The sequence below is a fragment of the Schistocerca nitens genome, chromosome 1 (genome assembly GCF_023898315.1).
Source record: "Schistocerca nitens isolate TAMUIC-IGC-003100 chromosome 1, iqSchNite1.1, whole genome shotgun sequence".
In the NCBI taxonomy this organism is placed as follows: Eukaryota; Metazoa; Arthropoda; class Insecta; order Orthoptera; family Acrididae; genus Schistocerca; species Schistocerca nitens.
The window spans coordinates 1,079,743,267-1,079,759,508 of NC_064614.1; the positions used below are offsets into that span (position 1 = coordinate 1,079,743,267).

A 16,242-nucleotide genomic window follows, 5' to 3' on the forward strand; every position below is an offset into this window, starting at 1 on the left:
CCTCTCCAACCTCAACTCCTTTGGTTCCATCAGATTCACCTGGTCCTACTCCAAATCCCACGCCACTTTCCTTGACGTTGACCTCCATCTGTCCAATGGCCAGCTTCACACGTCCGTCCACATCAAGCCCACCAACAAGCAACAGTACCTCCATTATGACAGCTGCCACCCATTCCACATCAAATGGTTCCTTCGCTACAGCCTAGGTCTTCGTGGCAAACGAATTTTTACCGTCCGGAATCCCTGAACCATTACACCAACAACCTGACAACAGCTTTCGCATCCCGCAACTCCCCTCCCGACCTGGTACAGAAGCAAATAACCAGAGCCACTTCCTCATCCCCTCAAACCCAGAACCTCCCACAGAAGAACCACAAAAGTGCCCCACTTGTGACAGGATACTTTCCGGGACTGGACCAGACTCTGAATGTGGCTCTCCAGCAGGGATACGACTTCCTCAAATCCTGCCCTGAAATGAGATCCATCCTTCATGAAATCCTCCCCACTCCACCAAGAGTCTCTTCCCGCCGTCCACCTAACCTTCGTAACCTGTTAGTTCATCCCTATAAAATCCCCAAACCACCTTCCCTACCTTCTGGCTCCTATCCTTGTAACCGCCCCCGGTGTAGAACCTGTCCCATGCACCCTCCCACCACCACCTACTCCAGTCCTGTAACCCGGAAGGTGTACAAGATCAAAGGCAGAGCCACGTGTGAAAGCACCCACGTGATTTACCAACTGACCTGCCTACACTGTGACACATTCTATGTGGGAATGACCAGCAACAAACTGTCCATTCGAATGAATGGACACAGGCAGACAGTGTTTGTTGGTAATGAGGATCACCCTGTGGCTAAACATGCCTTGGTGCACGGCCAGCACATCTTGGCACAGTGTTACACCGTCCGGGTTATCTGGATACTTCCCACTAACAACAACCTATCCGAACTCCGGAGATGGGAACTTGCTCTTCAATATATCCTCTCTTCCCGTTACCCACCAGGCCTCAATCTCCGCTAATTTCAAGTTGCCGCCATTCATACCTCACCTGTCATTCAACAACATCTTTGCCTCTGCACTTCCGCCTCGACTGACATCTCTGCCCAAACTCTTTGTCTTTGAATACGTTTGCTTGTGTCTGTATATGTGTGGATGGATATGTGTGTGTGTGCGAGTGTATACCCGTCCTTTTTTCCCCCTAAGGTAAGTCTTTCCGCTCCCAGGATTGGAATGACTCCTTACCCTCTCGCTTAAAACCCACATCCTTTCGTCTTTCCCTCTCGTTCCCTCTTTCCTGACGAAGCAACCGTTGGTTGCGGAAGCAAGAATTTTGTGTGTATGTTTGTGTTTGTTTGTGTGTCTATCCCCTACTGGGTCAATTCACTACCGACGTGACTTACAAATCAGTCACTCGGCCTATTACTTTTATTGTTGTCAGTGATGCGAGCTCCGCTAACCTTTTTGGCCTGGATGCCTTTCAGGCTTTCGGTTTTTCTATTGCTGACACCATACAGTTGGTCTCCGACAACGTTCCCTATCACTCATTGGAATCTTTGATCTCAGACTTTACAGATATTTTTGAGGAGGGCCTGGGGCGTGTTTCCGATTTTGAAGCTCACTTAACGTTGAAGGCGTCGGCTCGCCCGCGTTTTCTACGCGCGCGACAGATCCCCTTGGCTCTCCGCCCTCATGTAAAGGAAGAGCTAGACCGGCTGACAGCCCTAGGGGTCGTTCTTCCCGTTTCTTCCAGTGAGTGGGCTTCGCCCCTCGTTATTGTCAAGAAGCCCTCAGGAAACTTACGTCTTTGTGGCGATTTCAAGGCCACCATTAATTCCCAATTGGTGGTGGACACCTATCCTTTGCCTCGTGCTGATGAATTGTTCTCCGCCGTGGCGGGTGGCCAATATTTTTCGAAAATCGATCTGTCGGGGCTTATCATCAGATACCACTTGAGGAGGACTCCAAACAGCTGGCGGTCGTCAACACCCCGTTTGGCCTTTACCAATACCAGCGGTTGGCTTTTGGAATATCCAGTGCCCCGGCAATATTCCAGCGTTATCTTGAGCATGTCACGTCGACAATCCCTCATTGTATTAATTACCTGGATGACATAATTGTCACAGGCCGCAGCACGAAGGAACACTTGCACAACCTTCGCACCCTCTTTCTCAAATTCAGGTCTGTGGGCTTGCGTTGCAACCTGCGTAAGTCAACCTTCTTCCAACCGTCCATTGAGTATGTGGGCTACACCATAGCTCGGCATGGCATACAGCCACTAGGAAGTTTGGTCCAAGGTATCGTCAACCTTCCTCGGCCCACTTCGCTGAAAGAGTTACAAGCTTTTTTAGGCAAGATAGCCTATTACCACCGGTTCATTCCCAGGGCTTCCACTATAGCCCACCCCCTGTACTGCCTTCTGCACAAGGGTGTTCCGTTTGATTGGTCGCCTGCATGCGAGCGAGCGTTCACCTCGTTGAAGGGCCTCCTCACTTCAGCCCCTTGTTTGGCTACTTTTGATCCCCGTAAGCCGTTGGTCCTGGCTACAGATGCTTCGCAGTATGGGGTGGGGGCGGTCCTGGCCCATCGCAACGCAGGTGGTTCCGAGCAACCACTGGCGTTTGCGTCTAAAACGCTTAGTCCCGCGCAGGCCCATTACTCCCAGGTGGAAAAAGAGGCTTTGGCCATTGTCTACGCTGTTACCAAGTTTCACCCTTTCTTATACGGCACGAAGTTTCAGTTAATCACTGACCATAAGCCGTTAATATCGTTATTTGGCCCCACCTCTCAGATTCCGGATAGGGCGGCCCACAGACTACAGCGCTGGGCCTTGTTCCTCTCTAAGTACCATTATGACATTCATTTTCGCCCTACAGGACAGCATGCCAATGCCGACGCTCTTTCCCGTCTTCCGGTGGGCCCGGATCCTACGTTCGATCGAAAGGAGATTCTGTGTTTTCATTTGGATGTGGCATCCCGCCAAGCAGTTGATGGCTTTCCGATCACTAGTTCTCGAGTCGCCAGGGAAACGGCGGCTGACCCGGTTCTCCGGCAAGTAGTTCGCCTCATTCAGCAGGGGTGGTCCTCCCGCCCTCCAGGCCGGGCCTCGGACCCTCTTCGTAATTATTTTCTTCTACGAGACCGCCTCTCGGTCTTGGAAGGAGTTCTCCTTCTGGCTACCGATGATACAGCTCCTCGCGTGGTTGTTCCTGCAGGTTTACGAAGGGAGGTCCTCACGTTATTACATGCGGGGCACTGGGGTGTTTCCCGTACTAAAACCTTGGCTCGCAGACATGTGTACTGGCCCGGTATTGACAGAGAAATTGAGCACTTGGTGGCCGCCTGTTCCCAGTGTGCGAGCCAACAAGCATCTCCCAGGGCAGCGTTCTCTTCATGGCCGCCGGCAACACAAGCATGGGAACGTGTTCACATCGATTTTGCGGGCCCGTTTCTCAATGGCTTTTGGCTCATTGTCATTGATGCTTATTCCCGATTCCCATATGTGGTTCGCTGCTCCTCAACCACTTCAGAAGTTGTAATCCAGGCACTAGCAAAAATCTTTTCTGTGGAAGGTCTGCCAATCACCCTGGTCTCAGACAATGGACCGCAGTTTATTTCACAGACCTTCCAGGATTTTTGTAGGCGCTTCGGTATTCAGCACGTTTGCTCTCCCCCCTTCCATCCACAATCGAATGGGGAAGCCGAGCACATGGTGCGCACATTTAAGACGCAGATGAAAAAGTATGTGCACGAATTTCCTGCAGAGGAAGCCTTGACGTTTTTCTTGACGGCATACCGGACCACACCAATGGGCGACCGCAGCCCTGCAGAGCTCCTCCATGGGCGTCAACCTAGGACTCTGCTGCACCTCCTCCGGCCTGGTCCTCGCCAGTCTTCACAAAACGAAGTACCTGGCTTTCCACTGGGTATGTCGGTCTGGGCCCGTGGCTTTGGTCGCAATCCACGTTGGATACCGGCGGTGGTCCTGCGCCGAAATGGCCGCCGGCTCTATACCTTGCAGGCGGAGGATCGGGTGGTACGTCGTCACCAAAATCAGCTACGTCCACGTTCGGGCACCAACCCTCCGACCTCTCGGACACCGGCTTCCCCATTGCCGGCACCTGTATTGATTTCACAGGGGACGTTACCTCCTCTCCCCGCTGTGACTCTGCCGCACTGCGATGGTTCTCAGCCTTGGCAGCCTCCAGTAGCTCCAGCACCGGCATCGCCATCATTCGAGATGCCCCAGCGAGAGCCGGCCCCCCTAGCAGGTTCGGTTTCTCAGGGGGCTAGTTCACCTGTGGTTGTCCCTTCCCCTTCATCCCCACCACTGGGTCTTGCCCCTCCCGAGGTGGAACGGGATCCGGAGTTCGACAGCTTGTCACCCGTTCTGTCCCGAGCTCCGGTTGTGGGACGACGGGGGCCTCTTCGTGTGGGTCACTTCCAGCCGTATTCGAAGGTTCCAGCTCGAGGGTTGGCAGATCCCCTCGCCTCCGGCCATCCAATGGATGTGGAGGTCATCGCTCCTGCCCGACGCTCCACCTTCCGACGCAGTGGATCACAGTGGCTTCACCCCCCGAAGGAGGAGGAGTGTAGTAGCCACCGGAAAGATCGCGGGAGGCGCACATTGGCACGGCGCGTCACGGGCGGTAGTTGCCGCAAGTAGTCCCGTCCACCAGAGGGCACGCGAGAATTCGGACACGACCTCTGCCGGCGTAACAACAAGAACAACAACAACAGCTCCAGCAGCACGGGCCGTGCCCAGTCAGTCAACATCGGGCATGCCTAGGACACCGTCCCGGTCTACGCTAAGTGAAGTGCGACGTAAACGTGAACAGTGTTACTACACTTTCGTAGATGATGTATCACACAGTGCTGAACAAGCAGACTTCCCACTATATTCAACAGTAGAATTTCCAAGAATATTTAACATGTAGGGATAAGAATGAGATACAATTAGAACATAGTATTTTTATTGGCATTTGATCCATAAGACTTTACATTTATTCTGTTAGGTTATTGATGACTGCACATAACAATTATTGTTCTTGGGCTTAAAATTGGTTATGTTAAATTTTTAATATCAAGTCTTCATAACAGACCTCTTTTAATGTATGAGCTAGATTGCTGAACATGCATATCTTCAAGATGGTATGATGTGTTAGCATGTCTGCCTGCTGTGGGCTGCTTGTTCTTAGATATCACAGGTTGGATGTGCATTACAGTCGTGGTAGAATGGTGCTCACCATAACAAAAGTGACATTGTATAAGCAAGAACAAAAGAAGTTTTATAAACTATCATTCTGGCTTGTCAAAATGTATTTTCAATGTACAATATATTTGTATCCAAACATTTGTGATATGATTGTAATATACATATCTGATGACAGTTTGCTCATTGTGTAAAGGAGCATAAATAGATTGGTGTCAAAAGAAGAAATATTGTTGGTCAGTATGTAAAATTGAGAAAGAGTCCAGCTGTCTTTCAGCGTCTAGCACAGAAGACACTGCACAGGGGAGGAAGTCCAGTAGCAAGAGCAGAAGTATTGTTATCTGGCTTTTACTAGCTGGTCTGGATAAGTTAATTTTATGAAATAGGGGACCATGGAGATTTTATTAAACAACGAGATAGAGTAAACCCAAAACAAATAAATTAAACTACATATTGTCTCAGTTCTGTGACAAGGCTGAATAAACACACTTCAAGTGAGTAAACAAATGAACACTTGAACTGGGTGCCCCTGTGTTGATCTCGCTTTGATCAGAATGCATTGCATATTTGTTTATCAGAATAACTGTTCTCTTAGAGCAACATTCTTACATGGTGTAACTCACCCAACAGACTATCGTTATCTGAGACTACAAGTGCTGCTCTACGTACAAGAGAACATAAGGACAAGAGCAAGATGATGACAGCTTGTGGCCTGCAAATATTTCTCTGCATGTTGGCTTGTGGTAGACACTATGCCCCTCCCGGTGTACTGTCAGGTTTTCTTGTAACCATGACATCCAGGAATGGTAAGATGCTATCATTTTCAATTTCCATGGTGAACTGAATATTCAGGAATGAGTTCAAATGCTGAATAAACATAGGTAATGTCTCTATTGCATGTAGCAACACCACAAATGTACTGTTTACATACCTCCAGAAGCAGGAAGTTAGAGACTTGTTGACTGCAGTACTTTTTCCGCAAAGTCTTCCATAAAATATTTGGCCACCATGGGAGACTGAGGACTTCCCAGGGAGACAATCTCTACTTTTTGGTAAATAAGAAATAGGTTGAGGTAAGCACATGTTAAACAGTGCTGCAATGTCTTTCTCATACTTGTTTCACAAAAAGACTGAAGTTTTATACTCATCATCATCGTTCTGGGATTGTGTTTTTAAAGTGGCCATACATATCAATATTCTAGACAATTTTATCAACAGGAATGCAGGTTTTCAAGTAACAAGGGAACAGTCTGATACGATGTCGAAACTTGGTCTGAAATATTTTACATAGGAAGAATACACTGAAAGAAACACAATGGCAGAATTTTAGCTGCCAGACACACTGCAAGTATTTTAAAAAAATGTTAAAAATTGTCAAATTTGTAGCTCGCCAGGCGGCTGGAGAAAAGTACACCCATACCATAGTTGTTGTGACAGCCATGAATCTTTGGCAGATAGAACATTTGTAAACACAATACAATATGATCATAATTTGCAAAGCAAATTTTGGTTTCTGTTGATAGTTTCTCTGACAGAATTGTTGACAGTTATTCTTTGCTCGAATATGGAACTCATTCAATATCCATAATAATTAGCATTTGCCTTTGCAGTATCGCTAAGTGTTGACAGTGAAGATAAAACTTAATTAATTGTCTTTGTACAAGTTCCAGAGTTTCATAGTAATGTGGAATACAGTTAATGTTTTCAATCTTACAAAGATAATATATGAGGAACGTTGTATACAGTCAAACTCACCCACTTCTCCTGAAGACCTACATATGTGTTACTTATCAGCTAATTTCTTTGACTTTCATTTGACTGATGTCGACGTTTCGTTAGAGATTGTGGAAACAAAAGAACCAGAAAATAAATCTTACGATTCCATGAACTGTGGTTCAAACAATAAAGAACAAAACTACAATACATTCCTAGAAGAAAGACATGTACAGTAATAGAAGAAGACATGTACAATAATAGCTTTCAGTGACAAAAAAAGGCTGTAAATTTTTTGGTTAAATGAAGGAGGGACAAAATGCTTGAAGTAAAAGCAATGTGCAAAGCCAGTTTCGTTTACTAAAATCTGGATGTGAATTATATAAATAGGAAAAAGATTTACATGAAGTATAAAAAATGTTTCTATATGAAACTCTCAACAATGTGAAAGAAAAACTATTCAAAAGTCTTAGAACTGCTCGTGGAAGTCAGTGCACCTTCATTGAGGGAGATCTACGAGACGAGGCACACTGATTTGCAAGTGAGATAAACATTACTGATTTCCATGGTTCTTTGACCTGGTTAAACAGATCCAGGAAATTATACGGAAAAGGAAGTCTTGTAATTACGAAGTTTACTTCAACAAAACATGTAGAGGAGATATCATTAACATAGAGAAATTCGTAGCTGATGTGAAGATGAAGTTTATGGTTATCCCCTAAAGTGCTGTGAATAAGTAATTGTTCAGATTCATGCAAGAACTGCATGCAAATTGCTCTTTATTATTTCGAATGAAAAAAAGACAGGAGTTGCTTATGGAGTTGATGAATGCTATGACACATTCTTATACAACAATGCCAGTGACAAGTATCAGTGAATTAGTTTCCTCAGCTTTACAGTTATCTTCAGGAGGCTCAAGGCAAATTAGGAGCACTTACTTTTTTATTTTTTTAAAGGATTGTTTAGTTCCAAAAATCTTATAATCAGCATAGCAAAATTTGGAAAAACAGGAGAGAATAATTTTCAATTTTATATCTGAAACATCTTACCAGTTGCAGAAAACAGTTCCTTGCTTTTGTTGGACTCTTGGCCTTAATATAAATACACTTCTACACCTCTGTCTTTAGGAGGATGACAAAAAGACTGTTAATATAATCTGGATTTCAACCAGAACCATCAGTGTGATTCAGCCTCTTTATAAAGAAATTTTTCATCAGTGGAAAGCATTTTTCAGAAAACTGTTGGACAATATAATTTCTGATAGGTCTTAGTCACTTAAGGTTTATCAGCGGAACAGTATTGTTAAACTTCTGTCATTTGTGCATTGTCAGTTTGCATCACCATGTCCAATGAATTTGATCAAGTATGCCTGCTACACAGCTGTGCAGATTAACAGTCACGACAATTTCTTACTCCATCCTAATTCAGTTTAAATAAACTGGTAATTACTATGAAGTGCTTGACTGCATCAGTTTTTTTTTTATCAGATGTGCCTGTTGTAAGGAAAATGTTGGTTTTCGTCATTTAATAGACACTTCGCATTTTTGTGGTGACTACAAGGATTAAACAACTGTGCTAAAGGAACTGCTATAAAATATGGGATGGAGCAGAGGAAACACGTGTTTTTCACTACTCAGTAATGGAAACTAGTTTTATTTTTTTAAAATCTTAATTGATGTCCTTGACGGATACAAATTTAAATCCTCTCCTGAAAGTTAATGAATGGCTCTCTCCAACATTTGATTAGGCACAGCTTCAATTTCCTGATGAATGGAAATCTTGAGGTCATCGATTGTATGGGGCTTGTTCATGTACACTCATGATTTCAAGCAGCCTCACAAGAAGAAGTCACAGCTCAATAGATCTGGTGAGCACGGAGGCCCAGGAAGACCACCATATATAAAATGACATGTCCTGGGAACATTTCTCGAACCACTTCCATGGATGCTCTTGCCTTGTGTGCTGTGGCACCATCCTGTTTTTAGCAAAATTTCTCCCAGGTTCACTCAATGCCTTTCAAGTTGTGAGTGAAGAAGGTTGTTTAACATTTTGACATAGCGCACTGATGACACAGTAACTGCAGTTCCTCCCTCTTCAAAATAAGTAAGGTGTCCAACAATCCCTATTGTGAAGATACCACATCACACTGTTACTTTTGATCTGTGAAGAGGTTTTTAGTGAAGTTCATGTGGGTTCTCCAACAGTCAGTACCAACAGTTCGTGCATTAACATAACCATACAGATGAAAAAGGGCTTCATCACTCATGAGTACTGGGAATCTGCATCTTCCACAAGAACAGTGTCCATTACACTGCAAAATTATTTGTACTACAAAAAATCCATTTCACTTAGCTACTGGATAATCATTGTTTTGTACTAGTGAAATTTGCCTGTCGCCTATTGGATCCTTTCGGACTTACAAGAAATGCCATTCTCGCTCTATTTACATTTTCTGGCGTTTGAACTGAACGGGAAAGACCAAGTGGTTTCTTCTCCATCACAAATCAAGTACTTCTAAATACTGCAACCCATTGGAGTGTAGTGTTTTGATCTGTGACTGCATCTTCACATCCAACATTAAACTTTCAACAGAAAAGACATTGAACCATAGCTACAGAATCATTGTTTCTAAAGAACTACTCGACCACAAACACATGGATCTCTCTGCTCAACCAGCATCTTGGGCCTTATGCTGGAGTTGGCGATCATGTGTGCTTGCTTGAGTGTATGAATGGTATGTGTGTTTCTCTTTTGCTGGAGAAGGCTGTGGCCAAAAGCTTTGTGTAACTGTCTTTTGATTGTGTGTTTCTGCAGTTTAATGTATCTTCTTTACGGCAAATAGCAATCTGTGTTTTCCTGCATTGTCGAGCATAGCGACTGAAACTGCATTGTCTGAGCTGTTTGCCAATGGTCGTTCAAGGTCAATATCCTGACTTGTTGCCAAATACTAGTACCATTTCCTCTGCTCCACACTGTATTTGTTGTCAACAAATTAAAGTTCTGATAGATGGATGGATATCTGTAGTGTAACATCATACTGCCTTGATTTTCCTTCCTCTGCTAGTCACTTGTATAACAATTAAATCTACATCAGTTTAGCTGTCGATATGAACACCAAGTTATTCAAAATATTAATGATTTGAGACATTTATTGTATGCTTTAAGTGCTTAGAATTCGAGGGCGTGCACTTTAGACATTTTTAATTCATATGTATAAACTGACAAATAGTCAGGCACTTGCTGTGATGTATTTGCCACACAAGTCCTTAGTGGGTTAATACTCTTATTTAACTGCTTTGTGAAACTGAAGATATTTCCTGTTGATGGCATTTGTGTACCTACAGTTGCTTATCATTCTTTATTTATTTATGACCCAGAACTATTTGAAAGTGATTAAACATACTGATGTGGTAATATAAAGAAGATACATTAAGTTGCAGACAGTTACATTTAAAAGATATGTACATAAAACTTTCGGCCATAGCCTTCATCAGCAAAAGGGAAACACACACCATTCATACATACAAGCAAGCACACCTCATGCACACACGATCTCCAAATCCAGCATCTTGGGCCAGATCGAGGAGTTGGCAATCAGGTGTGCTTGAGTGTATGAATGGTATGTGCGTTTCTCTTTTGCTGGAGAAGGCTGTGGCCGAGAGCTTTGTGTAACTGTCTTTTAATTGTGCATTTCTGCAATTTAACATCTCTTCTTTACGGTAAGTAGCAATCTGTGTTTTAGCCGGCCGGTGTGGCCGTGCGGTTAAAGGCGCTTCAGTCTGGAACCGCGTGACCGCTACGGTCGCAAGTTCGAATCCTGCCTCGGGCATGGATGTGTGTGATGTCCTTAGGTTAGTTAGGTTTAAGTAGTTCTAAGTTCTAGGGGACTGATGACCACAGAAGTTAAGTCCCATAGTGCTCAGAGCCATTTGAACCATTTGAACAATCTGTGTTTTCCTGCATTGTTGATATTCCTGCAGTTTCCATTGTTTGATGTAATAATGTGTTATTTTACATATACTTTTTGAACTTGTACATAACTTTTTACAGCTCTGTTGTTTAGTTTTTTTGTAAGTGGAACCCGCAGCAACACATGTAAATGGAGAATAATTTTTCTCAGTAAGAATTTATTTTGTTATGTCTTATTTATCTTTACAGGTTCATTAATTTCTGTTCAGCCAGGGATGAAGTACCCTCAGAAAGTCCTTATGCTTCGGGAGCCAACAGGGCCTATCTTGCAGTGTATCTTCTATGAAATTGACCGTAGGCTGCCATCCTTACAGACAGGTGACTACATAAGGTAAGCTATGAGGCAACATAATCTGGTAAGTGACTGAATTAGAGACAGCTTTTGTACTGGAAGGAAGGCACTGCTATCACCTCAGTTCACTGAATATGACGAGTGAGCATGACATTGTCGGATGTAAAACTGGTCCTGTCAGTGAGAGACATTGACACAATAACCAAGGCAACAGATTGAACATTGAACTGTATTGATGTTTAAAATTTTCTCAGTGAACTAGCCGTGTTAAATGTGTGTAAAATGATGGAATTTCAGTAGTATCATCCATTGTCTTTGCCAGGAAATGTACTGATTGTCAAAAAAGTGGCAGAATTCCACAAATTAAAGATGATATAGTGTTGGCCCCTGCAACCATAGGTTACATTGGCTTGAATGTGGACAGGCTATTCACAGCAATATGGGTCCCAATTTGGTGTGTAATATGAGATATTTCACTTTGTAATATCTTGGGATCAAATTCCTGCATCCACATGTCACTGAGTGGCAACCCTTACATGTGTTACAACTGTTGACACATCCGCTTTGATGTCTTGAGTCCCAGTAATTTTGATGTGTGAGCTCAAACAAAATCTTGTGCATATTCATAATCTGTGTTCAGTTACAAATGATTGTATTAGAAATATACTGCTGTGTTTCAGTACGAACAATGGAAACTCCATGTAGCAATATCACCAGTGTAAGAAAGACAGATTGCTACTTATTGTAAAGAAGACACTTCAAGTCCACACACACACACACACACACACACACACACACACACACACACACACACACACACACACACACACACACACACAAAAAAAAAAGCAAGCACACACCTCGTGCACACACGACTGCCAGTTGCATCATCTCGGGCCAGAATGTTGTGTTTCAGTACAATGTTGGGAAATTGCATAGGCTGTCACACATAGCTCCTACCACACTCATATGAAATTTTCTAAATACATGGCACTCTGAGGCCATGACTATCCTTCACAGGATGTAGAATCTCTTCATTTCATTTAACCAGCTGAAAACGTTATCAATTTCATGTGATATTGCTGCACAGATTGGAAGCATCACATCAAAATGTTTCTTGGAACGTACTTTTAGCTGTATGTATCACAGTGTTAAGCACATCTCTCTTTTGGCTAGAGTGATGAAAACTATTCCCTTTAAAGTAACAGTTTTTGTGTGGGTCAGTTTTCAGTACACAAAATGGCCAAGCTATGCATTTGCAATTTTGCACCAGTGGTGTGTTGGAGCGAAATGTGGTTGGCATCCCCGCACAAGCCTGTGTTTAATGTAACTGCCAGAAGTTGCATTGTTGTCTGTTTGGTAGTTACTGTTCAGTGCTGTATTGAGTGGCATGCTGTGTTGCATAGTTTGTAAATTTTGAGATGGCAGAGTTAGAGGAGCAATGTATCTGCACCAAATTCTGCATGGAACTCAAGAGAACCTTTACAGAGACACACCAAATGATGCAGGAAGCCTACGGTGATGAGTGCTTAAGCTGTACTTGCTGTTATGAATGGTTCACACGGTTTAAAAATGGATGGGCGGAAGTTAAAGATGACCCTTTTTCAGCTGTAGTCATCCTGCACCTATGACAAGTCCATCGTCTCAATTTATGAACTATAGGACATGGTTTCATCCAGCAAAACATCCCATATCGACTGTGACAGGGACACGAAGGGGTCAACATGTCCATCTCTTCTTTAACACAAATAAAATGTCCAATGTGACAATTAGCACGTACTACTAACAACATAGAGAACAGGGCCTCATCATGATTAGCCATTTCATTTCAAACATTGGAAAGTACTTTTTAGTGTGACATACTAATTTTTATGATTTCTTGGATATTCATTTTTACTGTGTTCTCAGTGTTATTGAGTGATCTGGAGGTGTTTGCAGGAAACAAATGAAAATAAAAACCATGTGAAGTGGGTCTTTTTCAGTTAGTGTAAAGTAAATACATGAATACCAAAAACCAAATTTTCACATGTCTCTGGCAGTGCTCAAAATAAAATTAATCAAAACTAGCTCGAAAACAATTGTTAAGTTTAGTGGTGACATTAATTTTCTCTCAGAAGTTAATTGACCATTTGAAAAGTTTTCTCTATTAGGTACTCTTTGAGTATTTGTTTGAATTTTGGCATTTGTTTCTGAAGACATTTGATGTAAGATGGTATAGCATTAGATGGCTTAATGCTGGAGTAATAAATTTCTTTTTTAACCAGATTAAAACTATTCAGCTCAATGTGCAGACTGTTTTTATTCTCGTGTTGCAACCATGATATTTTCTGTTGTATTTGTAGAGAGAAAAATATGCAGTGAGGAGATGGAAAGAACCCCCTCTTCCAAAACAAGTACCAGCAAGAGTGCTTATGATGGATACCAGTCATTGTTCTGACAGCTTTTTTCATTAAATGATTTATTTAATTTTTGCAAGAGATTGATTTTCCCAGAATATAGTAGCACACAACATTAATGAATGAAAGTAGCCAAAGCAGGGAACCTTAATTCTTTCTACTTGAGTCACTGAAGCAATAACCCACAGTGCAAATATTGTTGAGCTGTCTGTTAAAAGGTTGAAGAAGGTGGAATGACTGATTAGATTTGCTCCCAATATAGGCACCCAGCAATTTTGTCATTTCAACTTTTCAGATTGGTTGATCTCTACACTTACGTTAATTGCTTCAAGATTTCTTTGTGGTTTATGGAACCTCATATAATGGATTTTATCTGCATTGATTGAGAGACTGTTTGGAGAAAACCAGTTTAAGATATCAGTGAAACTTTGTTCACAGTTTGTTCCAATATTATCTGACAATTCACCACTGAGAATTGCAATATCATCTGTGAAAAGGGTAAATTTACTCTTTGTGTCAGATCAAAGATGGAGGTTGTTAATGAACTTAAGAAATAGCAGTCAACCTAAAGTAGGGCCTTGTGAGAGACTGCAGCTTCTGTTGTCACACTCAGATGAGCTAGGTTCTCTGGATGAGCCGTCCAGCATTACAGTCTGCTTTCAGTCCTTTGGGTATAACTGAAGCCATGAACTGACAGTACCACCTAAATATGATGTTGTTGTTGTTGTTGTTGTTGTGGTCTTCAGTCCTGAGACTGGTTTGATGCAGCTCTCCATGCTACTCTATCCTGTGCAAGCTTCTTCATCTCCCAGTACCTACTGCAACCTACATCCTTCTGAATCTGCTTAGTGTATTCATCTCTTGGTCTCCCCCTACGATTTTTACCCTCCACACTGCCCTCCAGTACTAAATTGGTGATCCCTTGATGCCTCAGAACATGTCCTACCAACTGATCCCTTCTTCTGGTCAAGTTGTGCCACAAACTCCTCTTCTCCCCAATCCTATTCAGTACCTCCTCATTAGTTATCTGATCTACCCATCTAATCTTCAGCATTCTTCTGTAGCACCACATTTCGAAAGCTTCTATTCTCTTCTTGTCCAAACTATTTACGTCCATGTTTCACTTCCATACATGGCTACACTCCATACAAATACTTTCAGAAATGACTTCCTGACACTTAAATCTATACTCGATGTTAACAAATTTCTCTTCTTCAGAAACGCTTTCCTTGCCATTGCCAGTCTACATTTTATATCCTCTCTACTTCGACCATCATCAGTTATTTTGCTCCCCAAATAGCAAAACTCCTTTACTACTTTAAGTGTCTCATTTCCTAATCTAATTCCCTCAGCATCACCCGATTTAATTTGACTGCATTCCATTATCCTCATTTTGCTTTTGTTGATGTTCATCTTATATCCTCCTTTCAAGACACTGTCCGTTCCGTTCAACTGCTTTTCTAAGTCCTTTGCTGTCTCTGACAGAATTACAATGTCATCGGCGAACCACAAAGTTTTTACTTCTTCTCCATGGATTTTAATACCTACTCCGAATTTTTCTTTTGTTTCCTTTACTGCTTGCTCAATATACAGATTGAATAACATCAGGGAGAGGCTTCAACCCTGTCTCACTCCCTTCCGAACCACTGCTTCCCTTTCATGTCCCTTGACTCTTATGACTGCCATCTGGTTTCTGTACAAATTGTAAATAACCTTTCACTCCCTGTATTTTACCCCTGCCACCTTCAGAATTTGAAAGAGAGTATTCCAGTCAACATTGTCAAAAGCTTTCTCTAAGTCTACAAATGCTAGAAACGTAGGTTAGCCTTTCCTTAATCTTTCTTCTAAGATAAGTCAGTATTGCCTCACGTGTTCCAGTATTTCTACGGAATCCAAACAGATCTTCCCCGAGGTCGGCTTCTACTAGTTTTTCCATTCATCTGTAAAGAATTCGTGTTAGTATTTTGCAGCTGTGGCTTATTAAACTGATAGTTCGGTAATTCTCACATCTGTCAACACCTGCTTTCTTTGGGATTGGAATTATTATATTCTTCTTGAAGTCTGAGGGTATTTCGCCTGTTTCATACATCTTGCTCACCAGATGGTAGAGTTTTGTCAGGACTGGCTCTCCCAAGGCCGTCAGTAGTTCCAATGGAATGTTGTCTACTCCGGGGGCCTTGTTTCGACTCAGGTCTTTCAGTGCTCTGTCAAACTCTTCACGCAGTATCGTATCTCCCATTTCATCTTCATCTACTTCCTCTTCCATTTCCATAATATTGTCCTCAACTACATCGCCCTTGTATAGACCCTCTATATACTCCTTCCACCTTTCTGCTTTCCCTTCTTTGCTTAGAACTGGGTTTCCATCTGAGCTCTTGATGTTCATACAAGTGGTTCTCTTATCTCCAAAGGTCTCTTTAATTTTCCTGTAGGCAGTATCTATCTTACCCCTAGTGAGATAAGCCTCTACATCCTTACATTTGTCCTCTAGCCATCCCTGCTTAGCCATTTTGCACTTCCTGTCGATCTCATTTTTGAGACGTTTGTATTCCTTTTTGCCTGCTTCATTTACGGCATTTTTATATTTTCTCCTTTCATCAATTAAATTCAATATTTCTTCTGTTACCCAAGGATTTCTACTAGCCCTCGTCTTTTTACCTAAT

The 16,242-nt window shown here is 42.6% G+C and overlaps 1 protein-coding gene across 1 annotated transcript in view; it reads left to right on the forward strand.

Moving 5' to 3' along the window:
• LOC126198320 (spermatogenesis-associated protein 22) overlaps window positions 1–16,242 on the forward strand; it is a 136,481-nt gene that overhangs the window by 97,168 nt on the left and 23,071 nt on the right. Inside the window, exon 5 of the mRNA XM_049934711.1 lies at window positions 11,081–11,222. Within this exon, the coding sequence (XP_049790668.1) occupies window positions 11,081–11,222 (142 nt within the window). The remainder of the gene's footprint in view (window positions 1–11,080; window positions 11,223–16,242) is intronic.